At 36.7% G+C, this 20,459-nt stretch overlaps 3 protein-coding genes across 3 annotated transcripts; 2 read left to right on the plus strand and 1 right to left on the minus strand.

Moving 5' to 3' along the window:
- Positions 1-6,351: 6,351 nt before the first annotated feature.
- Positions 6,352-12,026, plus strand: LOC110429183 (formin-like protein 1). The gene is given in 10 exon segments (XM_021445091.2): positions 6,352-6,839; positions 6,842-6,910; positions 6,913-6,964; positions 6,966-7,162; positions 7,165-7,260; positions 7,263-7,292; positions 7,295-9,008; positions 9,135-9,334; positions 10,059-10,303; positions 10,852-12,026. Coding segments are annotated over 10 exon segments (3,759 nt in total). The 5' UTR covers positions 6,352-6,523; the 3' UTR covers positions 11,692-12,026.
- Positions 12,027-12,191: 165 nt separating this feature from the next.
- LOC110429184 (Thioesterase/thiol ester dehydrase-isomerase superfamily protein) lies at positions 12,192-16,144 on the minus strand. The gene is made up of 5 exons (XM_021445092.2): positions 15,446-16,144; positions 15,163-15,340; positions 13,370-13,836; positions 12,734-12,862; positions 12,192-12,605 (listed from the first exon to the last, which is right to left on the minus strand). The coding sequence occupies exons 1-5, from the start codon at positions 15,833-15,835 to the stop codon at positions 12,447-12,449; spliced, it is 1,323 nt and encodes a 440-aa protein (XP_021300767.1). The 5' UTR covers positions 15,836-16,144; the 3' UTR covers positions 12,192-12,446.
- A 1,334-nt stretch (positions 16,145-17,478) lies between these two features.
- LOC110429384 (UDP-glycosyltransferase 74F2-like) lies at positions 17,479-18,780 on the plus strand. The gene is given in 3 exon segments (XM_021445405.2): positions 17,479-17,596; positions 17,599-18,131; positions 18,238-18,780. Coding segments are annotated over 3 exon segments (1,074 nt in total). The 3' UTR covers positions 18,661-18,780.
- The last annotated feature ends 1,679 nt before the right edge of the window (positions 18,781-20,459 follow it).

Below are 20,459 nucleotides of genomic sequence, written 5' to 3' on the forward strand. Positions count from 1 at the left end.
TTAGTGAAGAAGGGTGCGGCCATCGGCATTCATTAGTAATCTGAAGCGGAATTAGCTCCTGACTGAAACTTTCCAGCTGTAAACAGAATCAAAGGAGCGCCACCTCTTTTTTTCGGATTATAGATAGATGTCTAATGATTTTGATACTAATAAATTGGACCTTTTTCTAATCATTTGGTATCGAGTTCACTGCTGTGTATGTGAAAAACCAAACAAGTTTTTGGACTTTGGAATTAAAATATACATCAGAAGCCCTAAAAACGATGCCAGTCAGCACGACAAAGATTCTAAAATTATAGTCGGCCAATGAAATCTAATATATATATATATATATATATATGCAAGTAGTTGATAATTGATCTAATGCCGCCATCACCATGTTCAAAGTTGAGTTGGCTCATTTTCTTTGACGTTGGAGGGCCAGCAGCACCTCAAAGATGACCAATTTGCGTGACTTTTGAGAATGTGGTTAATTAGCATCAAAAGAATAACATACAGAATTACGAATCCCCGACAACCATATTCAAAAACAAAGGGTAAAATATGGTATTATGAAACCATACTATTATTTTCTGCTTTTGGCTATGAACTGAACCAAAAAGCAGTAGGGTATGCCTCTTTGGAAACTAGTCTTAGAGCCAGTGATATTGTAATCTAGGTTTTGAGAGATCCACTAGTAAAAATACGTCAAGCAATGGAAAGTTCTTGTTAGCCTAAAAATAATGCTATTATTTATTTATTTGGGATGTGCCTCTTCTAAAGGAAGCAATCCATCTGCTCAAAACTACAAAGGAAGCCATGTAGCGACAAAAGAATTATGGAATCCAAAACAATTGTTAGTGCATTATTATTATTATTATTACGGAGGAAAGAAGTCCAGTTGTTTCACATGTGAAATGAATTTAGGCCATCAAGGGCTTCTCCTTCTCCTTCTCCCCATCATCATATAAATCAATGGTGGGAATATATTAAACCGTCAAGAAATTCATCATTGGAACAAGTGAAGATGAAAGGCTTACACATATTCATATAGGATAATATCTTACAAGAAGTAACCAACGGTAGTTCCAGATACAATGATGAACTTTACACCCTTTTTTCCTTAACGGTCCTAGGCACTAATAATGCTTCTCAAGGCCCTATGAAATTGGAGTTATTATTGATTTTGGTTGCAATAATGACCCTAAATTTATGGTCATGAAAAAGGCATTAAAGAAATTTTTTCTAGTTTGTCCAAAAGTATTTTTATCTGCTGGTAAAATCTAGCCTGAAAATGTTTAATAGCTGCAAATCACTGTTGTTACTATTAAGCAAAAAGCAATAGCAACTTGATCTTGAATATTCTTTTGCTTTATAATTGCTCTCCCATGCTCTGAAAATCACCATCAACTTTCCCTTTATTCCCCTTTGTTTTTTCATTTGCTTTTCCAGACAAATAAAGTTCCCTTTGTTTTTTTGACAGCAAGTGAGACTGCTCCTTTCCTTATCCCCACACTTCTTGCTTTCTTATTTACATACATGGTTAACAATTATGCTATGGTACCACAACTTCATTCCACTTTCATCTTCCTCTGCTTTTCTCTCCCCCTTTTCCTTTTTTGGTCTATCTTGTTTAGCAAGTATCCTATAAAGTTTGTGCCTGCAAAAATCTAAGATGCTGCACTTAATTACCCTAAACCCGTTACTCACAGAAAGAAATAGATTCCAAACATCCAAGCTTGAGGATGTTGCCAGGAGTATATGTCTCGTCTCGAGTACCTCATGCAGTCTTTTTCCCATGTCCTCGTTATTATTTTAAAGACGACAAACCCTTTATTCTTATTATGTCTTAAAATCTATATAAAACACACATTTAAAATAGAATATCAAACATCAAATACGTCATGCTTTAAATAATTATCATTTACATTAATTTTGAAATATCAAATATTATTTCTGCATGTATTTCAGGTGTCGGAAAAGTCTCGAATATAAACACATTAAGCTAAATAGATGAGTCCATGCATGTAACATTTTGTTTCTTACTTTTGCTATATAAAGTGAAGGGGCATGAAATCACAATTTGGAACCAACAAGTTGGTCTGTCTATACTGCGCACTGTGACTTTTATGTATATCAACTTAAGGCCAAATCTTGATAAATTGGTGAAGAAATGACAAAATGTGTTAGGTGGCAGCAATGTTCAAATATATAGATATATATATATGCATAATGCGAGCAGCAAGACATAGACCAGCGACCCAGAGTCTCTGAACCTTTGCTCATGCCACCAGATAGAATACAAATACAACAACCACAACTATATGTAAATTTTAGCCTTCCCTAGCTCTTATTGGACAATAACATCATCATCCACCCCGCTTTAGGTGAGTATTTACTCTTGTTTAAGGTGGCTAGTGGATTCATTTTTGTCCAATTCTAGACAGATTTTTCATTTATTAATTACCCTAAAGAAAAAAGATTTGTCATTTATATGTGGAAATTTTCTAATAAAAAAAAAAGGGAAGAAAACAAAGTCTTGGGCCTGACCTTTTAAAATCTTTCAACTTTTGGTAGGGGAGAGAAGGCTCACTTTCGAAGCTTTTGGTATTTCCTATAAATTTTAAAGTCCAAAAGAATGAAGAGAAAGTCACCAGCATTTGAAAACTCAATCAAATGTGGGATCAAAAGGGGATTTCAGGACAAAAATTAGGCAGTGACAGAATCCTTAAGATATACCCTACTGGATGCCTAGCCTAAACATATAATAATGACTTGTGGTTAAGGCAATAGCAGACATGATTACACACTAGGTTTAAAGAATTTTGCACAATTTTATTACCTTTTTAAGCTTAAACAAATGAAGTAATCTACAATATTAGCATAAAAAAAATTGGGATAAAGCCAAACCCGAAATTTTGTATTTTTATATTTATTTGAGTATTTAAGCAAATACTAAAATGCATAAGGCCCAAATTTAATCTCTCCTAATAATTATATTTTTTTAAAAAGAACTTCACAAATTAATCACACATTTGTCTCCATAACAAAGGAAAAATATTATAAAATGTTTAAATTTCAAATGTAAGTCTCACTATATAACAAGGGAAGAAAAAGTCAAAAAGGGGATATCATGCCAACTATATATGTTGTTGTAAAATTTGGCTTGATCCGACTTCCCTATCTATTTTGTAAGATTAATAGCAAGGAATGGCTACTAATTATCATAGTCACTTTCAAAGAAATTGACATTGATGGCCTCACCTCCTATATTTGCTTCTTTACTTAATAATTCAACTTAGAGAATAAGGGATAATTTGAAAGTACGTGTTGCTCTTAATTTTACTATAACACTGTAATTAGTCTCTTACTTCATCTCTAATTATAACCCTAATATATATGGTTTCTTGGGTAAATCACCATGCACTAATTAAGTTAATAGTTAATTTGTTTAAGTGATGAAGCTTGATAGGTTTATTGATGCATGATGGGATGAAATGACTGCTTGGCACCACTTTTGTCTAAAGCAAAGCTAGAAAGAAGTATGTTGCACGATGTACCCGAAAAGAAATTAAGTACCATTTACGTAATTGTATAATTTACTGAACATTGAGTATATTTGACAAAATAATAAGGAATACATTCCCCCTTTTGCATATGCTTGTCGTGGGAGTCATGCAATGCAACCCATTTTTGTAAGGGAAAGAGTACAAATACTTTGCAATTATTTCGCTTCATCATGGAATTGTTTCTTCAATCATGTACACCATTGGGTATCTTACATATAAATTTAAAAAAAATATATATATATATATATATATGAAGAACAATTAACACCCACTTGCTTGTTAGTGTATGGTTTGGTAAGCAATCTCATATGTTACAAGAAATTGTTTAGCCCGAACCCTTTATTTAATGGAAAGGAATGTAGCTACTCAATAAGGGATTGGTTCTTTTTCGACCAAACAACAAACAATGCAATGCAACATATAATAGTAATGACATAATTGTTAATAATTATTATTGATACATATTTACATAATTATGTGTTATTTTTAACTTGAATTGCACGTAAATATTTTATATTAAAAAAAGTCAAAAAAAATGCATACATTAACCTATCTAATGATTTACGATTTCATTGAAGTTGCATGGATATAACTTATAATATGTGTTTGCAATTCATTCTCACGATAAGATGTGCAAAATAAACAAAAACGTACTCAAAGAGGTAACAAATAATGATAACCGTCACTCTTTAATTTTTAATTTTTTAAATTATTTATATAAAAATTTGATATATATATATATAATATGATTATTATTATTATTACACTTTAATCATTTTTCATACAAAATTTTGAATAAACACATTTGCACTCATTCCTTTGTAAAATCCGAACACTTTGATCAGTGATTGACTGAATAGTTTAACAGAAGAAGAAGCCTAAGCAGTGAGGCAATCACAGGCAGAGGTTCTGAAAATTATATTGATTGATGTCGGCTCGCTGGTGGTGCTGATGGCATACATAGAGGGAAAACAAACCTCAATTAATCATCTTGCAATTATTTATACAAATAATAAGTCATTATAATAACAATATAACATACAAGTTATATATGGGCATAAACAGAGGAAAGAGGATGGTTAGGTCAGATCCACGAATATTATAATTTAGTTCAAAACATAAAATAAAAAATACGAAAACGGTAAGCGTCGCCCAGTCCCAAGTGACGGGAATCAAAAAGGGGGTGGGGTGGTACAACTACAGCTACAAGCCATGGGTTTTGTTTATTTAGGCTTTGATTTGGGTTGTTGTTGGGTCACTGCGTCAGCGTCAAATGGAGGTGAGAGTGTCGGTGCTGTAAAGAGGGGGTCCGTTCCCACATGTGCTCACTGTTTCCAAATGCTTGGAAGGTTTCTAATTTGTCTTCTGTTTTCGTCCCTGTAATTCCCTATAAATGCCTTTTGTGGAATCCAAGTTTTGTACTACTGCTGCTACCACTGCCATGTTCTGCATTCGTACAAAGCCATATCGGATTTTCCAGGTTTCTTTCTTTCTTTCTTTCTTTCGCCATATAATCAAAACTGTCGTGCAAGGCCAAGAAAAATTCAAGGGCAAATAAATTGTTAAGCAGTTTCAATCAGATTAGGAGGCAAATGTTAAAGAATCAACCTTAACCTATTATTAACAAAAGAATGAACCGATTATGTGGCTGGGTGGTGGTGCGTCTTATCAACCAAGCCGTCTGATATAAAAAGGTCGTTAATGCTAAAAGGCCAGTGAAAGTGAGGGTGAGTGACGGGTCAGTGAAACTATCGGAGCCTAAGATGCCAAGCTCTCGAACGCAAGTACATTTGAGCGAGGCCGTTTTTATTGACCTAAAATCGCGGCCCGTAAATGTCGGTAAAATGCTAGAGTGTAAAGCCACGCCTTTCTACAAACTTATGTCAACCATGTATCCGCTGCTCTGTATTTCTCACTGTATTTCAGATATTTGGTTAAGACCGTGTTTGGAGTAAATAAAATTTAAAGAGTTACTAAAACTTGATCATGGTTCTTTCTTGGCTACTCTCCCTACGAATTAGATATTCTATCAGAAAAGGGTCATCATTCTTGTAATATTTATGGTCTAAGTTTAACGATATTAGCTAGCAGACTCTAATAACACTTGTCCCAAAATACATGTTTAACTATTGTGAGATGATATCAATAAATTACATTGTTTTAACGCTTATAACTTTTCTTAAAAAGAATTAAGGATCCTTTGGCTTTTGGGATTTTGTTGTTTGCATGGAAAAAATCTTTATTTATTTATTTATGGGAGGGAAAAATCTAGTGTAGAAGAGGAAGAGAACAAGGGGTGAGAGAGAGGGGATTGTTTTGCATGGGATTGCAAGGAAAGAGACTTTTTGGATAAAAGCTTAAGTCGCACTCACACTTTCAGTATCACTTTAAAAACTAGTAAGTATTTCGAAAGAAAGTTTCAAAGTTGTGGATTTGGGGAATATGCATCTACTTTAGTTGATCACGTAAAAGGTTATCTCCCTTCAACATTTCTCTAATTGATACTATGATAAAGTTGATTACGCGCAAGTGTTCTTCTCTTAACTTTATATGCATAACACATGTTACCTCTAACAAAGGAAGAAGAAACTTGGACACCTTTAGGGAGCCAGGATTCTATCATTAGTGGCTGAGGAAACCATCTCTTTGGATTTAGCTTTAAATGTTGATAATAATAACAATAACGGTGACAGCAAGCCCAAAAAAACAAAAAAATAAAGAAAGAAAGAAAGGATTCTCAAGAGTAAATTGGGAATTGAAAGCAATGCTATGGTGGTGAGGTGAAGAGGGGTACATGAGACCCGATAGGATATTTTTTGTTCAGATGTGCCCTTTTTTTGTTTGCTGTGAATAAAACTAGGTCTCATCTCAGCAAAGCATAACTCAGTCTAAGCGAGTCTAATACAAATACAAAAAGAAAACAAATAAAGAAAATAGCCCTCCCCAACTGCCTGCACCAGCAGAATCTTAGCTGGATGCACCTCCCTCGTCTCTCCTCTTTCTGCTACTGCTACTACGACTACTGCTCTCTTCCACCAACCTTTCCCTTTCCCCTCCCCTCACAAGAGAATAGAAAGGAAAAGAAAAGAAAAGAAAAGAAACAATTAGTCCCCACAAACCTCACACCATTAGCTCCATTCCTTCCACTTCTTCTCTCTCTCCCCTCCCGCCGCACCTGCAAAAGCACAATGCTCTCCTCCTCCTCCTCCTGCTTCTTCTTCTTGTCCTTGTTTCTATCATGTGCCTCACTTCACATTCCTACCCGTAGGATCCTCCATCAACCTTTCTTTCCTTAGATTCTATCCCTCCATCTGAGCCTCCTTCTCCTTCTCCTCCTTCCCCTCCCACTCCCAAGTATCCTTTCTCTCTTCCACTTCCACCCCTCCCGATTCCCCCTTTTTCCCTGCATTCCCTTCCGCTCCCTCCTCCATCTCCTGCCTCTTTCGCATCCTTCCCTGCCAACATCTCCTCCCTTATCCTCCCCCACACTCCCTCTCCCAAACGCAATTCCCAAAAACTCCTCATCCTCGCAATCGCCGCCGTCATTTCCGCCACCATTGTTGCCGCCCTTATCGTGTTTTTCTACTGCCGACGCCGTAGGCAAAAACGTAATTTCTTGACGATAACAAGACCTTAACATCAGACAACAGCAGCAGATTATACCCCAATAGCAATAACAACCCAACAGCAATGTTGATGCGTCGTAAGCTCAGAAAACTTCCACAACCAGTTCCGAATTCCTTTATTTGGCACTTTGGTAAATTCACGAGGCGGAATTGACGATGGCTCCAATAATTCGCGCGGCAACACTCCGTTGGATCCTAGGAAAATGGACTCCCCGGAGCTCCAGCCGTTGCCGCCTTTGTCTCGACAGAACACTGGTCGGAACTTTCGAGACGGTGAAGTGCAGTCGGTTACAGAAGAAGAAGAAGAAGAGTTTTATTCGCCGAGAGGATCGCTGGGCGGTCGAGAGAGTTCTAGTGGAACGGGATCCGGGTCAAGAAGAGTACTTGCGGCGATTGCTGCAAAAAGCATTCAGTCTAGTAGTACTTGTTCGTGCTCATCTTCGAGTTCGGGTTCACCCGCCAGGTCTCAGTCTCTTAGTATTTCTCCGCCGGTTAGTTTGAGTCCGGGAAGATCCGACCCGAAATCTCCAGAAATCGTGCAAGTTCAACCTTCTTTGTCTCCGGAGAGGATTTTAGTAGACTCACCAAGAGTTTCGAATGCGTCCAATGGAAATGCACAATCTCCCTCGCTGACTTTAACTTCTACATCACCGGATAGGGTGTTTGTAAAAGAATCTGATGATCAGAGGGTGCATTCTCCTTCCTTGTCTCCGATATTGGTCGAGAACCCGAATTCATCTGTTGTCCCGGATCGTAATATGGGGTCACCTTCGCTGTCTTCGGCTACAACTTCACCAAATAGAGTTCTGATAGAGAAGCTAGATGCATCTATTAGGAATTTTAATGAGTTGGTTCAGAACATGAGGACTCCGTTGATTATATCTTCAGCTGCTACTAGTTCACTGGCTAAAGAAGCTCCAATTAATGATCTGGATCGATACGAGACAAGGTCTCCGTCAGCTTGTTCAACTTCTACTTCACCTGATAGAAACGTGGTAAACAATCTGAGTGAATTCCCGGGAATGGTGAATGATATGGGTCGAAATGTAGTACGGTCTCCTTTACTGTCCTCAGCCTCTACATCCCCAGACAGAGCTTTGAACGAGAATGAACAGTCTCCTTTACTATCATCGGCTTCGTCATCACCAGACAGAGCTTTGGAGAAAAGCCCAGAGATGTCTACTTCACCTGATAGAAACATGGTAAACAATCGGAGTGAATTCCCGAGAATGGTTAATGATATGGGTCGAAATGTTGTACGGTCTCCTTTACTGTCGTCAGCTTCTACATCTCCAGGCAGAGCTTTGAACGAGAATGAGCGGTCTCCTTTGCTATCATCGGCTTCGTCATCACCAGACAGAGCTTTCGAGAAAAGCCCAGAGATGTCTCCCTTGATGGTTGGCGTTTCGAATTACAATAAGGGTTCTTTGTCATCTTCGGCTACTTCATCACCAGGAAGAGACTTGGAGAAAAGTCCAGATGCATCTCCGGTTAGAATTAGCAGGGCTTTAGAGAAGCCAATCTTGACTCCACCGCCGCCGCCACCACCTCCGCCACCTCCAAAGCAACGACGGCTCTGGGAAAAACCAGTTTCCTCAGTATCTTTTGCACAACAGATATCGAAGCCGCCTCCTCTAATGCCCCCTTCCATGCCGTTTATGACACAAAACTCAATTAAGATTTCTCCTGCCAAGTTGCCGACGAGTTCTGAGCCAGAGGCAGTGGAGGTAGAGGAGGCTTCGAAACCCAAGTTAAAGCCGTTACATTGGGATAAAGTGCGCGCCAGCTCTGATCGTGAAATGGTGTGGGATCACCTCAGATCAAGCTCATTTAAGTACGATTGCAACCTCTCCTTAACTGTGGAGTTCTTGCTTTAGTGGTTATAGTTTAGTTGAATTAAGCTTTTTCATGCGGTTCTACTGCATTTTTGAATAATTTGATAAGAGTTTGGTTTTTGCAGGTTGAATGAGGAGATGATTGAAACACTATTTGTTGTAAACACACCAAATTCTAAACCAAAGCAAACAACTCCACGCTCTGTTCTTCCATCACCAAACCAAGAGAACAGAGTGCTGGATCCCAAAAAGGCTCAGAACATTGCAATTTTGTTACGGGCACTCAATGTGACTGTCGAGGAAGTTTGTGAAGCCCTTCTAGAAGGTAAAATTGTTATTTAAAAATATCAAATATGACATTTTGGTTCATTGGTTGCAATTATTGTTCAAATTTTGTTGATTTTAAGACATAAAGGTCCATAACTTACTCATTGGTCATTAAGCTGGCCTGTTGTTATGGCATTTTGTCTTGTGCTCCTCGAGCTTTACTTAAAGAATTTTTTCAGCTGAAGTTGTCAGTGAATTTAGTGGTTTTGTTACAACTTTGGATCAGTGCGTAACAGTTCATGGTGCAAGTTTTTGAATGAAAGTTATTATTATAGTTTAAGTTTGGATTACTTCAGAAACTTTTTCCCATTTAAAATATATAGTTTGCATTTCTAGCATTGCTGTGGTGCAAACTACTGAGGATTGAATTGTCTGTCATAATATGATTGATTGCTTTAATTTCCAAATGCTTTTCAATAATTTGCATTGTTTTGTTTAACTGAGGATCCTGAATTAAATGGTTCACTAGTTTTTGAATGAAGCCAACTCTTGTGAAATAGTTGGCTTTCTGTATATACTAAGAAAAGATATTCTCACTAAATGCTTATTTGTAACTTTATATTATACAAGACAAGAAGCAGACAACTTTATATTTTTGGCAACCCTTGCTCTTTTGAGTTTGCATTGACAGCTTTAATATCCTTGCCTATGATCAACCACATGGTTTCTTATCTCTTGAATTGTTCTGTATGGGACTAAAAATCACATCTATGATGATACAGGTAATGCAGATACTCTTGGCATGGAACTTCTTGAAAGTTTATTGAAAATGGCTCCAACAAAGGAAGAAGAACGTAAGTTGAAGGAGTACAAAGATGATTCGCCAGTCAAGCTTGGTCCTGCTGAGAAATTTTTGAAAACTGTTCTTGATATACCGTTTGCATTTAAAAGGGTGGATGCAATGCTGTACATAGCCAACTTTGACTCTGAAGTTGAATACCTCAAAAAGTCTTTTGAAACTCTAGAGGTAATTCAACTCAATTCAATACTCTGTCTGTTTTGCACATTTTCTTGCCTTCGTCCTATTTTCTACTTTGTTAGTTGCTTAGTTCCACTTGTGTTAAAAGGTGGATATTGTCCAACTACCATATCCTTCATTGTCATTTAGAAATTTTCAACTTCTAAGACTACATATATCAATGACAATTGAAACCTTTGTCAAAGTTTTTCTCTGAAGTAAAATATGAATGACTAATTAATTGTTCCTTGACTTTAGGTTATTTCTTGCCTGACTGCCTGATCAATCCATAATCTTGTATAGGCATTTTAACAGGAAGAATATCAAGATCCAACATGTAGCTTTTTTGCTCTTTATATTTTGGCTATTGTAATCATTGCAGTAGTCTAAAAGATATTGTGTGTGTGTGTTCACTTGCCTGAGCATGCGAGCAATGCTTCTTTCCACAGAATACTGTCAATGCTAAAGCCTGTTTTTTAATGATGGATTATCGAAACGAGTATTGCTGGATCATGAATTATCTTCAGCTGTATCTCATTTCTTTTTCCTTTTGACAGGCTGCTTGTGAGGAATTGAGAAACAGTAGGATGTTTTTGAAGCTTCTAGAGGCTGTGCTCAAGACTGGGAACCGCATGAATGTTGGGACAAACCGTGGTGATGCCCATGCCTTTAAACTTGATACGCTCCTTAAGCTTGTTGATGTCAAGGGTGCGGATGGGAAGACTACACTTTTGCATTTTGTTGTGCAAGAAATCATAAGAACTGAGGGTGCTCGGCTTTCGAATGCCAACCAAAACCAAACACCAAACTCCACTTTAAATGAAGATGCTCGGTGTAGGAAGCTGGGTTTACAAATTGTTTCTGGTCTCAGTTCAGAGCTCACCAATGTGAAGAAAGCTGCTGCAATGGACTCTGAGGTACTTAGTGGTGATGTCTCTAAGCTTTCTAGAGGCCTTGGAAACATCAGCGAGGTTCTAAAATTAAATGAAACGATGGGGTCAGATGACAGCAGCAAGAAACTTTCAGAATCAATGAACAGGTTTATGGAAATGGCCGAGGAGGAGATTATAAGGATTCAAGCCCATGAAAGTGTGGCTCTATCTCTAGTGAAGGAGATTACAGAATACTTCCATGGGAACTCAGCAAAGGAAGAAGCCCACCCATTTAGAATATTTTTGGTGGTGAGAGATTTCCTTACAGTTCTTGATCGGGTATGCAAGGAAGTTGGCATGATAAACGAACGAACTATTATTAGTTCGGCCCATAAATTCCCAGTTCCAGTGAATCCAATGATGCCACAAGTTTTTCCAGTTCCCGTGAATCCGATGCTGCAACAAGCATTTCCCGGATTACAAAGGCCGCACTATGGTTCTGATGACGAGACTGCATCACCATAGTGTTTGCAGCTTGTAACAGGTCGAAACTTATCGGTAGAAGCTGCCTGCCAAAATTGGGTGGTCTGGGTTTGGAGCTTGTATGGCCTGGCCTGCAAGGTCTTTTGTAATTTATTTATTTATTTTTTCTTATTTTTGTATCTGTATAAATCCATGTACAATATTTTGGGAACGGTTTTGTTATTAGATAAATATACGAGAGGAGATTTTCATGGGATAGAAGCGAGGCAGTCTGCTGAATTAGTTGGATGTGTTGTAAGCCTATCAGAAACTTGGCTTATGGAGACGCCATTTAAATATAAGAGAGAATACTAGACTAAATTTTCTGTTATATACAATTAAGTCTTTTATCCATCTTTCCTGGTACATTTGTGAAGAATTGAACATTTGAACAAAGATTTTAGAGTTGCCTGAATTTGGGATTGAACTGAACACTGGCTCTGTAGAAATGTCTAATATCATGATCCAAACAGCTTGTCAATGCGCGATAAATCAGAAAAGAATGGAACGACAACAAGGGTAAAGGCTAAACTGAAGTTCATCTAAACAGACATCATACCTGAAAAATGTTTTGAATGCTTCATCACATAATACTTGTGATGCTTAAAGGGAAAATATCACTAAATCAGACACCCATCAGGCTCATGCCCCCACAATATAACCGGCCAAGTTTATTTATGTCTTAGATACTTCAAACTATCTCAAATTTAAGTAACAACATCTGCAGCTTATATTAGAAAACATCATTTGCTCCTGCATCACTGATTTTGACGTGTCAGCAGCTCAGCATCCATACGCTCTATAATACGACGTGCCTCTTCCTCTGTTGCAGGAACTACATTTCGAATCTTAAATCCATTTTTTGTGGCCTTCGCCTCAGGCCGCAAAGTGAAAGTGAAATAAAATGTATTTGATACCTGTTTAATGGATTCAGATAGACAAAGATATAATATGTTACAATATAACTATGAATTTTGCGATTATGGAATTAATAAGACAGCTGCCTTGTGTTCTGTAACAGTGCAGTCTGTCTGCAGGGGTTTACCTCACTAGATCTGATCTCAGGCCTTGTAACATGAGCAACAACTTCAACATTAATCAGCGGTTGATCTGGATTCTCAAGTTCTGTGTACAGAACACATGACTTCAAACGAAGGAAATCCCCTACATCAACCTGCTCAAAAACATATATTCTTCACTTAAGTAATAAAATTTCCCCAAAAGATTAATGGATAACTCGATGTCTTCTATATAAAGCTAACACCCAGCCAAACACATCCAAACAAAGTGGGAATGCAAATAAAAGAAGCTGAAACATGTTACGCTATATATTCAAGGACACTTTAATATTGCATCTGAAAATTTCTTCGTTTTCTGTTTCACAAGGATATGCTTAAAATAATGATTGAAGGCCGAGGAAGAAAGAAAAAGGGACGGGAGGGGGGAGGCTAGGGGGTGTTGGAAAGATTGGAGCACACTCCAATGATCTCAAACAACACCAAGCATGAAATGTAGAAGAAGAAACAAGTCCCAAATGTTAAATGCATAGAGTGACTAACTGTAAGGCCCTCCCATTTCATATATAAGGATCTCCCCCCCCCCCCCTCTCTCTCTCTCTCTCTCTCTCTGAGTCACGATTAAGTTAATGCTAAAAGCTCATAAAAACGAGAAAGGAACTTACAGGTCTTAAGAAATCAACATGATCGACTTCTAGAAAGCAAGGCACCAGTCCAGCAAAGGCATAAGCTGTTGAGAAAGCTAACTCGAATGCTCGGTGCATTAAAAAACCACCAAAAATTCGACCATGGATGTTCCTTTGCTGTGGTTGGCAAATCATAGCGTTTTCAAGGCGGGTATCCCTTAGAAGAATGCTGTCTCGATCTGCTAAGGCTGGCATATCACAGAAGATTCGGCCCTCAGCCAAGAGTGATTCCAGCCTATTTACCTCCCCGTTTTCAAACTCTCTTCTATCTATTATTTTCCGTTTTCTCAATTTGCTTCTGGCTTCAGCTTCTTCAAAGAGAAACTTCTCATGCTCAGTTTCTGGTGAAAGCCGGTTAACAGGAGCAGCTTTCCCAGTCTTAGAGTCACGGGCCACAAAGATGAAGTTGGCTGTTAGAGCTACTGAATCTGAAACATCTGAGTCTTCTGCATGAAATAACATTATCAAATTAAAGTGTAACTCATCACAGCTAAACTTAAAGCTAATATGTCTATAAAGGGAAGACTTTTCCGAAGAATTACACTGCTAGCAGCTGTGCAGTCTCATAAACTGCCGATTATTTCTCATAACTTAAAGAAAAGTAACCTGTACGTAGGTTATGGAATTTCAGTGCCATTAACAAGACCATCAAAACATGTCAGCAGGCAGGGAGAACTTTAATGTGAGAAGCAATAACAAAAATTTTATGTCAGTTACATATACTATCTTTGCTTGTGGAAAAAATATCATTTAAGTAGAAATTGTCACTGTCACAACTCACAACAGAGGATAAATGATACTTCCGCACTCAAAGAGTCAAAGTTACATAAATGTCAGCGGACAATGTGCTTCTCCTTCTTAAAGGACAACATGTGAATTGTGCGGACAATGTTTATATATACGCATATTAACTAGGTTTTAAAGGATAGAATCTTTCAATATTTTTCCTTTCAGCATGACAGAAAAAAGAGGGGGGTAGGGGAGGGGGAGAGTAAATATCTATGTCAGATAGAACAGAATTCTGCTAAGACAAGGATACAGCTTTTCTAGATATGGAATGAATAAGAGAAGATGACTATGTAGATATAGCAGGAAGCCCTCAAGGAGGAAATATAGAGCTAATACGTAGATGATCTGGGTATGAAAGCAAATAAGGCTCTCAAAAATTTGAAAGTAGCTTGTCAATTATTGTCAAGTAAAGTACAAGTTATAAAATGAAGTATATAAGGAATTTAGTATTATCGATAAAAGTCAACGCGAGAATCGAAAATAGGATAGTTCAATGCCATGCTTTGACTTGAATTTTCACTAGAACTGAGTTTAACTACAAAGCATTGAGAGTTCAGATGGATCTAAACTTTAATACTGTATTCTAAGCCACACCATTATGTTCCACAGTCTGGGCAAAGCTCAAAATTTTAGGAAAATATACAACTAAGTTGTTACAATGATTTATATCTGAAACGTCAGCCAATGCAAATGAAAAAGTTAAAAGGAATTATGGATACCATATGGAAAAGTTTATAATGTGTTAATGATTTGTACGAGAATATATCTCAGCGAATAGTGAATGCATATATCTTTTAAATGCAATTCTAATCAGCTAATCTTCAAATTGCCTGATGGAAATGCAAAGTCATGATTTTCTCCCTTCTTTAAAGTAGATGCTACAATGTAACTGTATCCAACTATCTATTTCATTTTTCTGGTACCAGAATAGCATCTTAAAATTTTCAATTTGAAAGCTAATCATATATTTAAGATAAAAGCACCTTTTGTGGACTGAATAACTTCGAGTTGAATCTCAATCGATGACCTCCCAACCCATATGACAGAGCCAACTATTTTCAGATCAATGTCAACACTAATAGGCTTCTTCAAAACAATCTTGTCAACAGAAGCTGTGACCAGCAAGAGAGGCCTGGTTGTGCTATCATCATCTGAACAATGCTAATTTACAAACGAACACACAACACAACACAACTTTAGCCATTCGAAAAGGTTGCACATTTGTCGTCTCCCAAATATAAAGAACGAGCTTTGTAAAAAGAGTACCTTGACAGAGATAGTCCCAGCTAAAGCGTCAAGGTCTTCAAGCAACTTCCCAATTCTAACCTCATTCCAGGGATCCCTATATTGTTCTCTCAAAATATAATCTGATGACAAGTTATAAAGGATGCCGGTCCTGCTTTGAGAAGGAGTTTTGGTGAGCAACTCACTCTGAGGGGGCGCATCTTTTGGTGGGTCAAGGAGTCTCTCAAATATTTGGGACCTTGCTTCCCATAGAGCATTAGTTACTGGTGAATGGTACATTCCAGGCCATAGGCTTATGGGCTTCCTAGTCGAGGAGGAATTTGAGTAGTTGACCGGAGGAGAATTGTCAAAGGGAGAGGCAAAAGTTGAAACTACAGGGATGGTGTTAGGAGATGAGCAATTAAACTCCATGGAACTGGAATTTCAGGTGATTCCTGGAAATGGGTTGTGAGAGTTTTGATGGTTTGAAGAGGTTTCAGAATTGGGTTTGTCTTCGTAGATGTAAAGAAGATCTTCTTTCAGCTTGACTGAAGCAGTTAAACTTTTGATTTTTGATATTCTGTAAGAAATTATACAAGTGGGAAAAAGGCTTTGTTGGTGAATCTTGGGTTATTTACTGCTCATAAACAATTGCTGTAGTCCGTCGAGAGAGGAAAGACTAGGGTTCTTTCCGTTAATGCTGGAGGCTGGACAGGCCTGGCCTTGCTTGTTTCGCTTTCGGGACAGTTGTGAGGAGTAAAGAGGCTTACCTTGTCCATTGCCACTTGCCATCACAATTGTTTTCCTTTTTTTTTTTTTGGTTGAAATTCGAATTTTCCCCACTGTTCCAACCGTTTTGGACCGCACTATAGCCTAATTAGCATAGTTTTTAAATCCACACAAATTTTGTTTTTTAGTTTAATATCGCATCATATGATAAAAAATTTTAAAATTAATTATAAATAATATTTATATATATAAAATAAAAAAATGAAAGAAATTTTATATTTTTTAATAAAATTGAAAATTATAAGACATAAATTAAAAAGTAATTTTTTTTAATTTAAACTTTCAATATATTTCTTAATAATATACATGTTTAAACAAAATATATATTTTTTATATTAATTTATTAATTAAAAAATAAAAAACATTTATCATGTTAAAATTAAATGAGACTTCAATTTTTTATTTAAAATTTAAAGATTAAAGCTTATAAAATATAATTTTTCATATTTCAACTTAAAAAATAATAAAAAATTAAAATTTTTAATAATTAATCAAAATTAAATTTATAAAAAACATATCGACTGTATACGTCACGTACGAAACATTTTTGATATTTATTAAAATATGATACATATATATAATTTTTTATTAATATCATGTCGTATCATACAATATGTGTATGTATGATAATAATAACTATACTAATTATATTAGTTTGATCTAATAATGCAACAGCTGGCATTCATGGGTGGGGAACTCTTGCAATTGTATAAATGAGTAAAACAGCCGATCCAGAGCAAAAAAATCAATAATGGCATCCATGTGTTTCATGCCAACTCTCTGTCTAATCGCCTTTTGACAATGATTTATCATTTGAGGTTGCGAAATGTCTCAGGAATTTGTGGGCTTCAGAAAATTTGTTTAACCCTTTTGAAATATAAAAACTTTTGAACAGCCCTTTTGAAAGCTACATATCATTCATTATAAGAATGAATGAAAAATAAATTTGTTTAACCCTCCCTTTTTTTCTGTTTTTAATTAATTTTAATGGAGTGGTTACAAAATTTGTACTACTTCATGTAAATTAATATAAATTCTATAAATAATTGAGTAGGATCCATTGAAGCCAGTTTTTATTGAGTGGGGTCATGACTATTTTGCCATTGCTAGGAGAGAGTGTTTTCCTCGTTCGAGGTAAGGCTCGAGATATTAAGCAAAGGCATCCATCAAGATGGACCACAACCACACTACTTCCTCGGCTACGAGTTGTGCAGTTCCTATAGATCACCATAGAGGCAGCTGGCAAGGGGCAAGAGAGAGAGCTTAAGATTGTGCAAAGAACAAGAATGGAAAATGCACGAGAAGCCTCCCACAAAGCTCACTGTTTGGTTTTATCCTACCCAACCCAAGGCCACTTAAATCCTATGCTCCAATTCTCTAAGCGCTTACAGCACAAAGGGCTCAAGTCACATTAGCCACTCCTCAGTCCGTGTACAAGAACATACACGGAGCAGCGTCCATTTCCATTGCGCTTGAGACCATATCCGATGGCTATGATGAAGGCGGCATCACCCATGCAGAAAGTGTTGAGGCCTACCTTGAGCGCTTCTGGGAGGTCGGCCCTCTAATTCTTACAAAGCTTGTTGAGAAATTGAATGCATCAGGCTGCCCCTTAAATTGCATAGTCTACGATTCTTTCTTGCCTTGGGCTCTAGATGTTGCGAACAAGTTTGGCTTGGTTGGTGCTGTGTTTTTCACTCATCCTAGTGCTGTTGGCAGCATATACTACCATATATATAAGGGCTTGGTCAAGCTTCCTTTCACAGAGCCTGAAGTTCTGGTGCCTGGATTGCCTCCACTCAAACACCAGGACATGCCTTCTTTCATTTCTGATTTGGGGTCATACCCTGCTTTCTTTGAAATGCTGCTGAATCAGTTTGCCAATGTTGACGAAGCAGATTTGGTACTTTTTAATACATTCTATGAGTTGGAGAAAGAGGTAATTGAGTCAACTGTGTCTTTGTCTGGTAGTCACAACTTAATTTGGCGTATCCATAAGGTCTTTAGTATCAAAAACTTATTCGCTTTCATGAATTTTCTTGCAGGAGACGGATTGCTTGGCAAAGCTCTGGCCATTAAAGACAATTGGGCCAACCGTACCATCTATGTTCTTCGATCAGCGACTCCAGGGTGATGAAGTCTATGGTTTTTGCATCTTCAGGCCAAACATTGACGCTTGCATGAAATGGCTAAATGACAAGCCAGAACAATCTGTGGTTTATGTCACGTTTGGGAGCTTGGCAGCTCTGGAAGCTGAGCACATGGAAGAAATAGCATGGGGTTTAAAAGGGAGCGAAAGTTATTTCTTGTGGGTGGTAAGGGCATCCAAAAGAAGAAAAACTGTCCAAAGATTTCTTGGATCAGCGACATCAGAGAAAGGGTTATTAGTGTATTTTCAAAATCAAAAGTTATGTCATATAATGAAAAGCTATCTTAACTCAAAAGTTATATCACATAAAGTGACATAATATGACTATTGGATTGTAGGGAAGTTTTCATGTGAATAGTTATCTCTTAGTAAAATGACATCCAAAAGTTATGAGACAAATTAAAAAAAAAATCATAATTTAAAAGTTTAAATATGAAAAGTTATTGTTTCAAATTATAACTAAAAGATTATATTTTATGTAATAAATAGTTATCATTTTATAAGATGATTATTGAAACAATACCTTTATCTAAAAGTTATGTCTAGCAAAATGTAAAGATGCTTTTTAGACAAAATGGTGTATTAATGAAAGGGTTGTGTCTTTGAAGAAGAGACACTTGCAAGCCTACATAAAAAGCTTGTTACCAACCATTTTGACATATAAAATCAAAAACAAAACAAAAGTAGAAAAGTATTGTGTTCTATTAACATAAACACTTAAGTTCTTGTCAACAACAAAAGTGTCCAAATTCTTTATAATCTACTTGCTGCAAAAAATAGATTCTAAAGTCAAACAACTTTGCAAATCTTCAGGTGTATGTAGCTGTCTACTCTCATAAAGTGCAAGAAAAAGTTAGACGTTGGCTTCATTTTATCCTTAAGGTTATTCACATTATTCCCCTTTGCATATCGAGTGGTGAGGGTGAAATAAGTCTTAAAAATAGCGTCTATTGAAAAACCCGTCTTGAAGTTAATTTTTCTAGTTATTTGAATTACATCTAAACCCCATTTGCATCAACAATTATAAGACTTATTTTTGTGGTATTCAAAATGGCTTCACCTAAAGAGATGGTTACCAACATTGTCAAGTTAGATCACTTTAAAGAAGAAAACTTTATTCGATGGTAGAAAAAGATACGCTTCTTCCTTACAACTTTTAAAGTCGCTTATGTTCTAGACACACCAAGACCAAATGAAGAAGGTGGTGAAGAATCCATGGATAAAACTCGTTTTTGGCAAAAATAGGATAACAATGACTACATATGCATGGGACACACTCTTAATAGAATGTCGGATGCATTGTTTGATGGGTACTAGAATGAAACTAGTGCAAAATAACTTTGGGACAAATTGGAAGCAAGATACATGGCTGAAGATGCAAGTAGCAAAATATTTCTAGTTAGTCGTTTCAATAATTACAAAATGGTTGATAATCATTCTGTTATAGAGCAAGTGCATGAGCTTGAATGCATTCTAAATAGCTTTAACCAATATGGTCTTAAAATGGATGAAGCTAATGTGGTATCTTCAATAATTGATTAGCTTCCCTCTTTATAAAGAGACACTAAGAAAACTCTAAAACATAAAAAAAAAAAAAGTCTCTCGAGGACCTTGGTAATTATCTTCGAGTAGAAGAAGATTATTGCAAATAAAAAGAAGTCAAGCATGATGAAAAAGAAAATTATTCTAATGAAATGAATCTTGAGACTTCAAAGGTCCATGCAATGGAACATAAACTATCAAACAAGTTGTTCTCACACAACAAAAGAAAACATTCCGTCGGTATGAATGACAAAAGTCATAAGATCAAAAAAGAACAAAAAGGGACCATGTTTTCATTGTAACAAACTTGGACACTTTAAGGCAGAATGTAAACTTTTGAAAAACAAGACACAAGGTGTTAACAACAACAAATTTGTGGTTATAGTTTCTGAGGTCAATCTTTTCCAAGATGATGGAGCATGGTGGATTGGCACTGGTGCAACTAATCATGTATGTAATAATAGGAGTTTCTTCAAGACTTCGAAAGCAGTTAATGATAGAACTACGTTATATATGGGAAATTCCTCTACTACACAAGTGAAAGGAAAAGGCACCATGAAACTTATGTTTACTTTT

The sequence above is a fragment of the Theobroma umbraticum genome, unplaced genomic scaffold, assembly GCF_002168275.2.
Source record: "Theobroma umbraticum cultivar Fairchild unplaced genomic scaffold, ASM216827v3 scaffold_44.0, whole genome shotgun sequence".
Taxonomy (NCBI): Eukaryota; Viridiplantae; Streptophyta; class Magnoliopsida; order Malvales; family Malvaceae; genus Theobroma; species Theobroma umbraticum.

What these genes read in the sequence shown, in the direction of transcription:
- LOC110429184 (XM_021445092.2), bottom strand. Translation starts at nt 15,835, where the DNA reads ATGGAGTTTAATTGCTCATCTCCTAACACCATCCCTGTAGTTTCAACT. An exon ending in AGTTATTCAGTCCACAAAAG is followed by an intron (nt 13,837 to 15,162) that starts GTGCTTTTATCT and finishes TATTTCATGCAG; the next exon opens with AAGACTCAGATGTTTCAGAT. An exon ending in CTGAGATCAGATCTAGTGAG is followed by an intron (nt 12,606 to 12,733) that starts GTAAACCCCTGC and finishes TCCATTAAACAG; the next exon opens with GTATCAAATACATTTTATTT.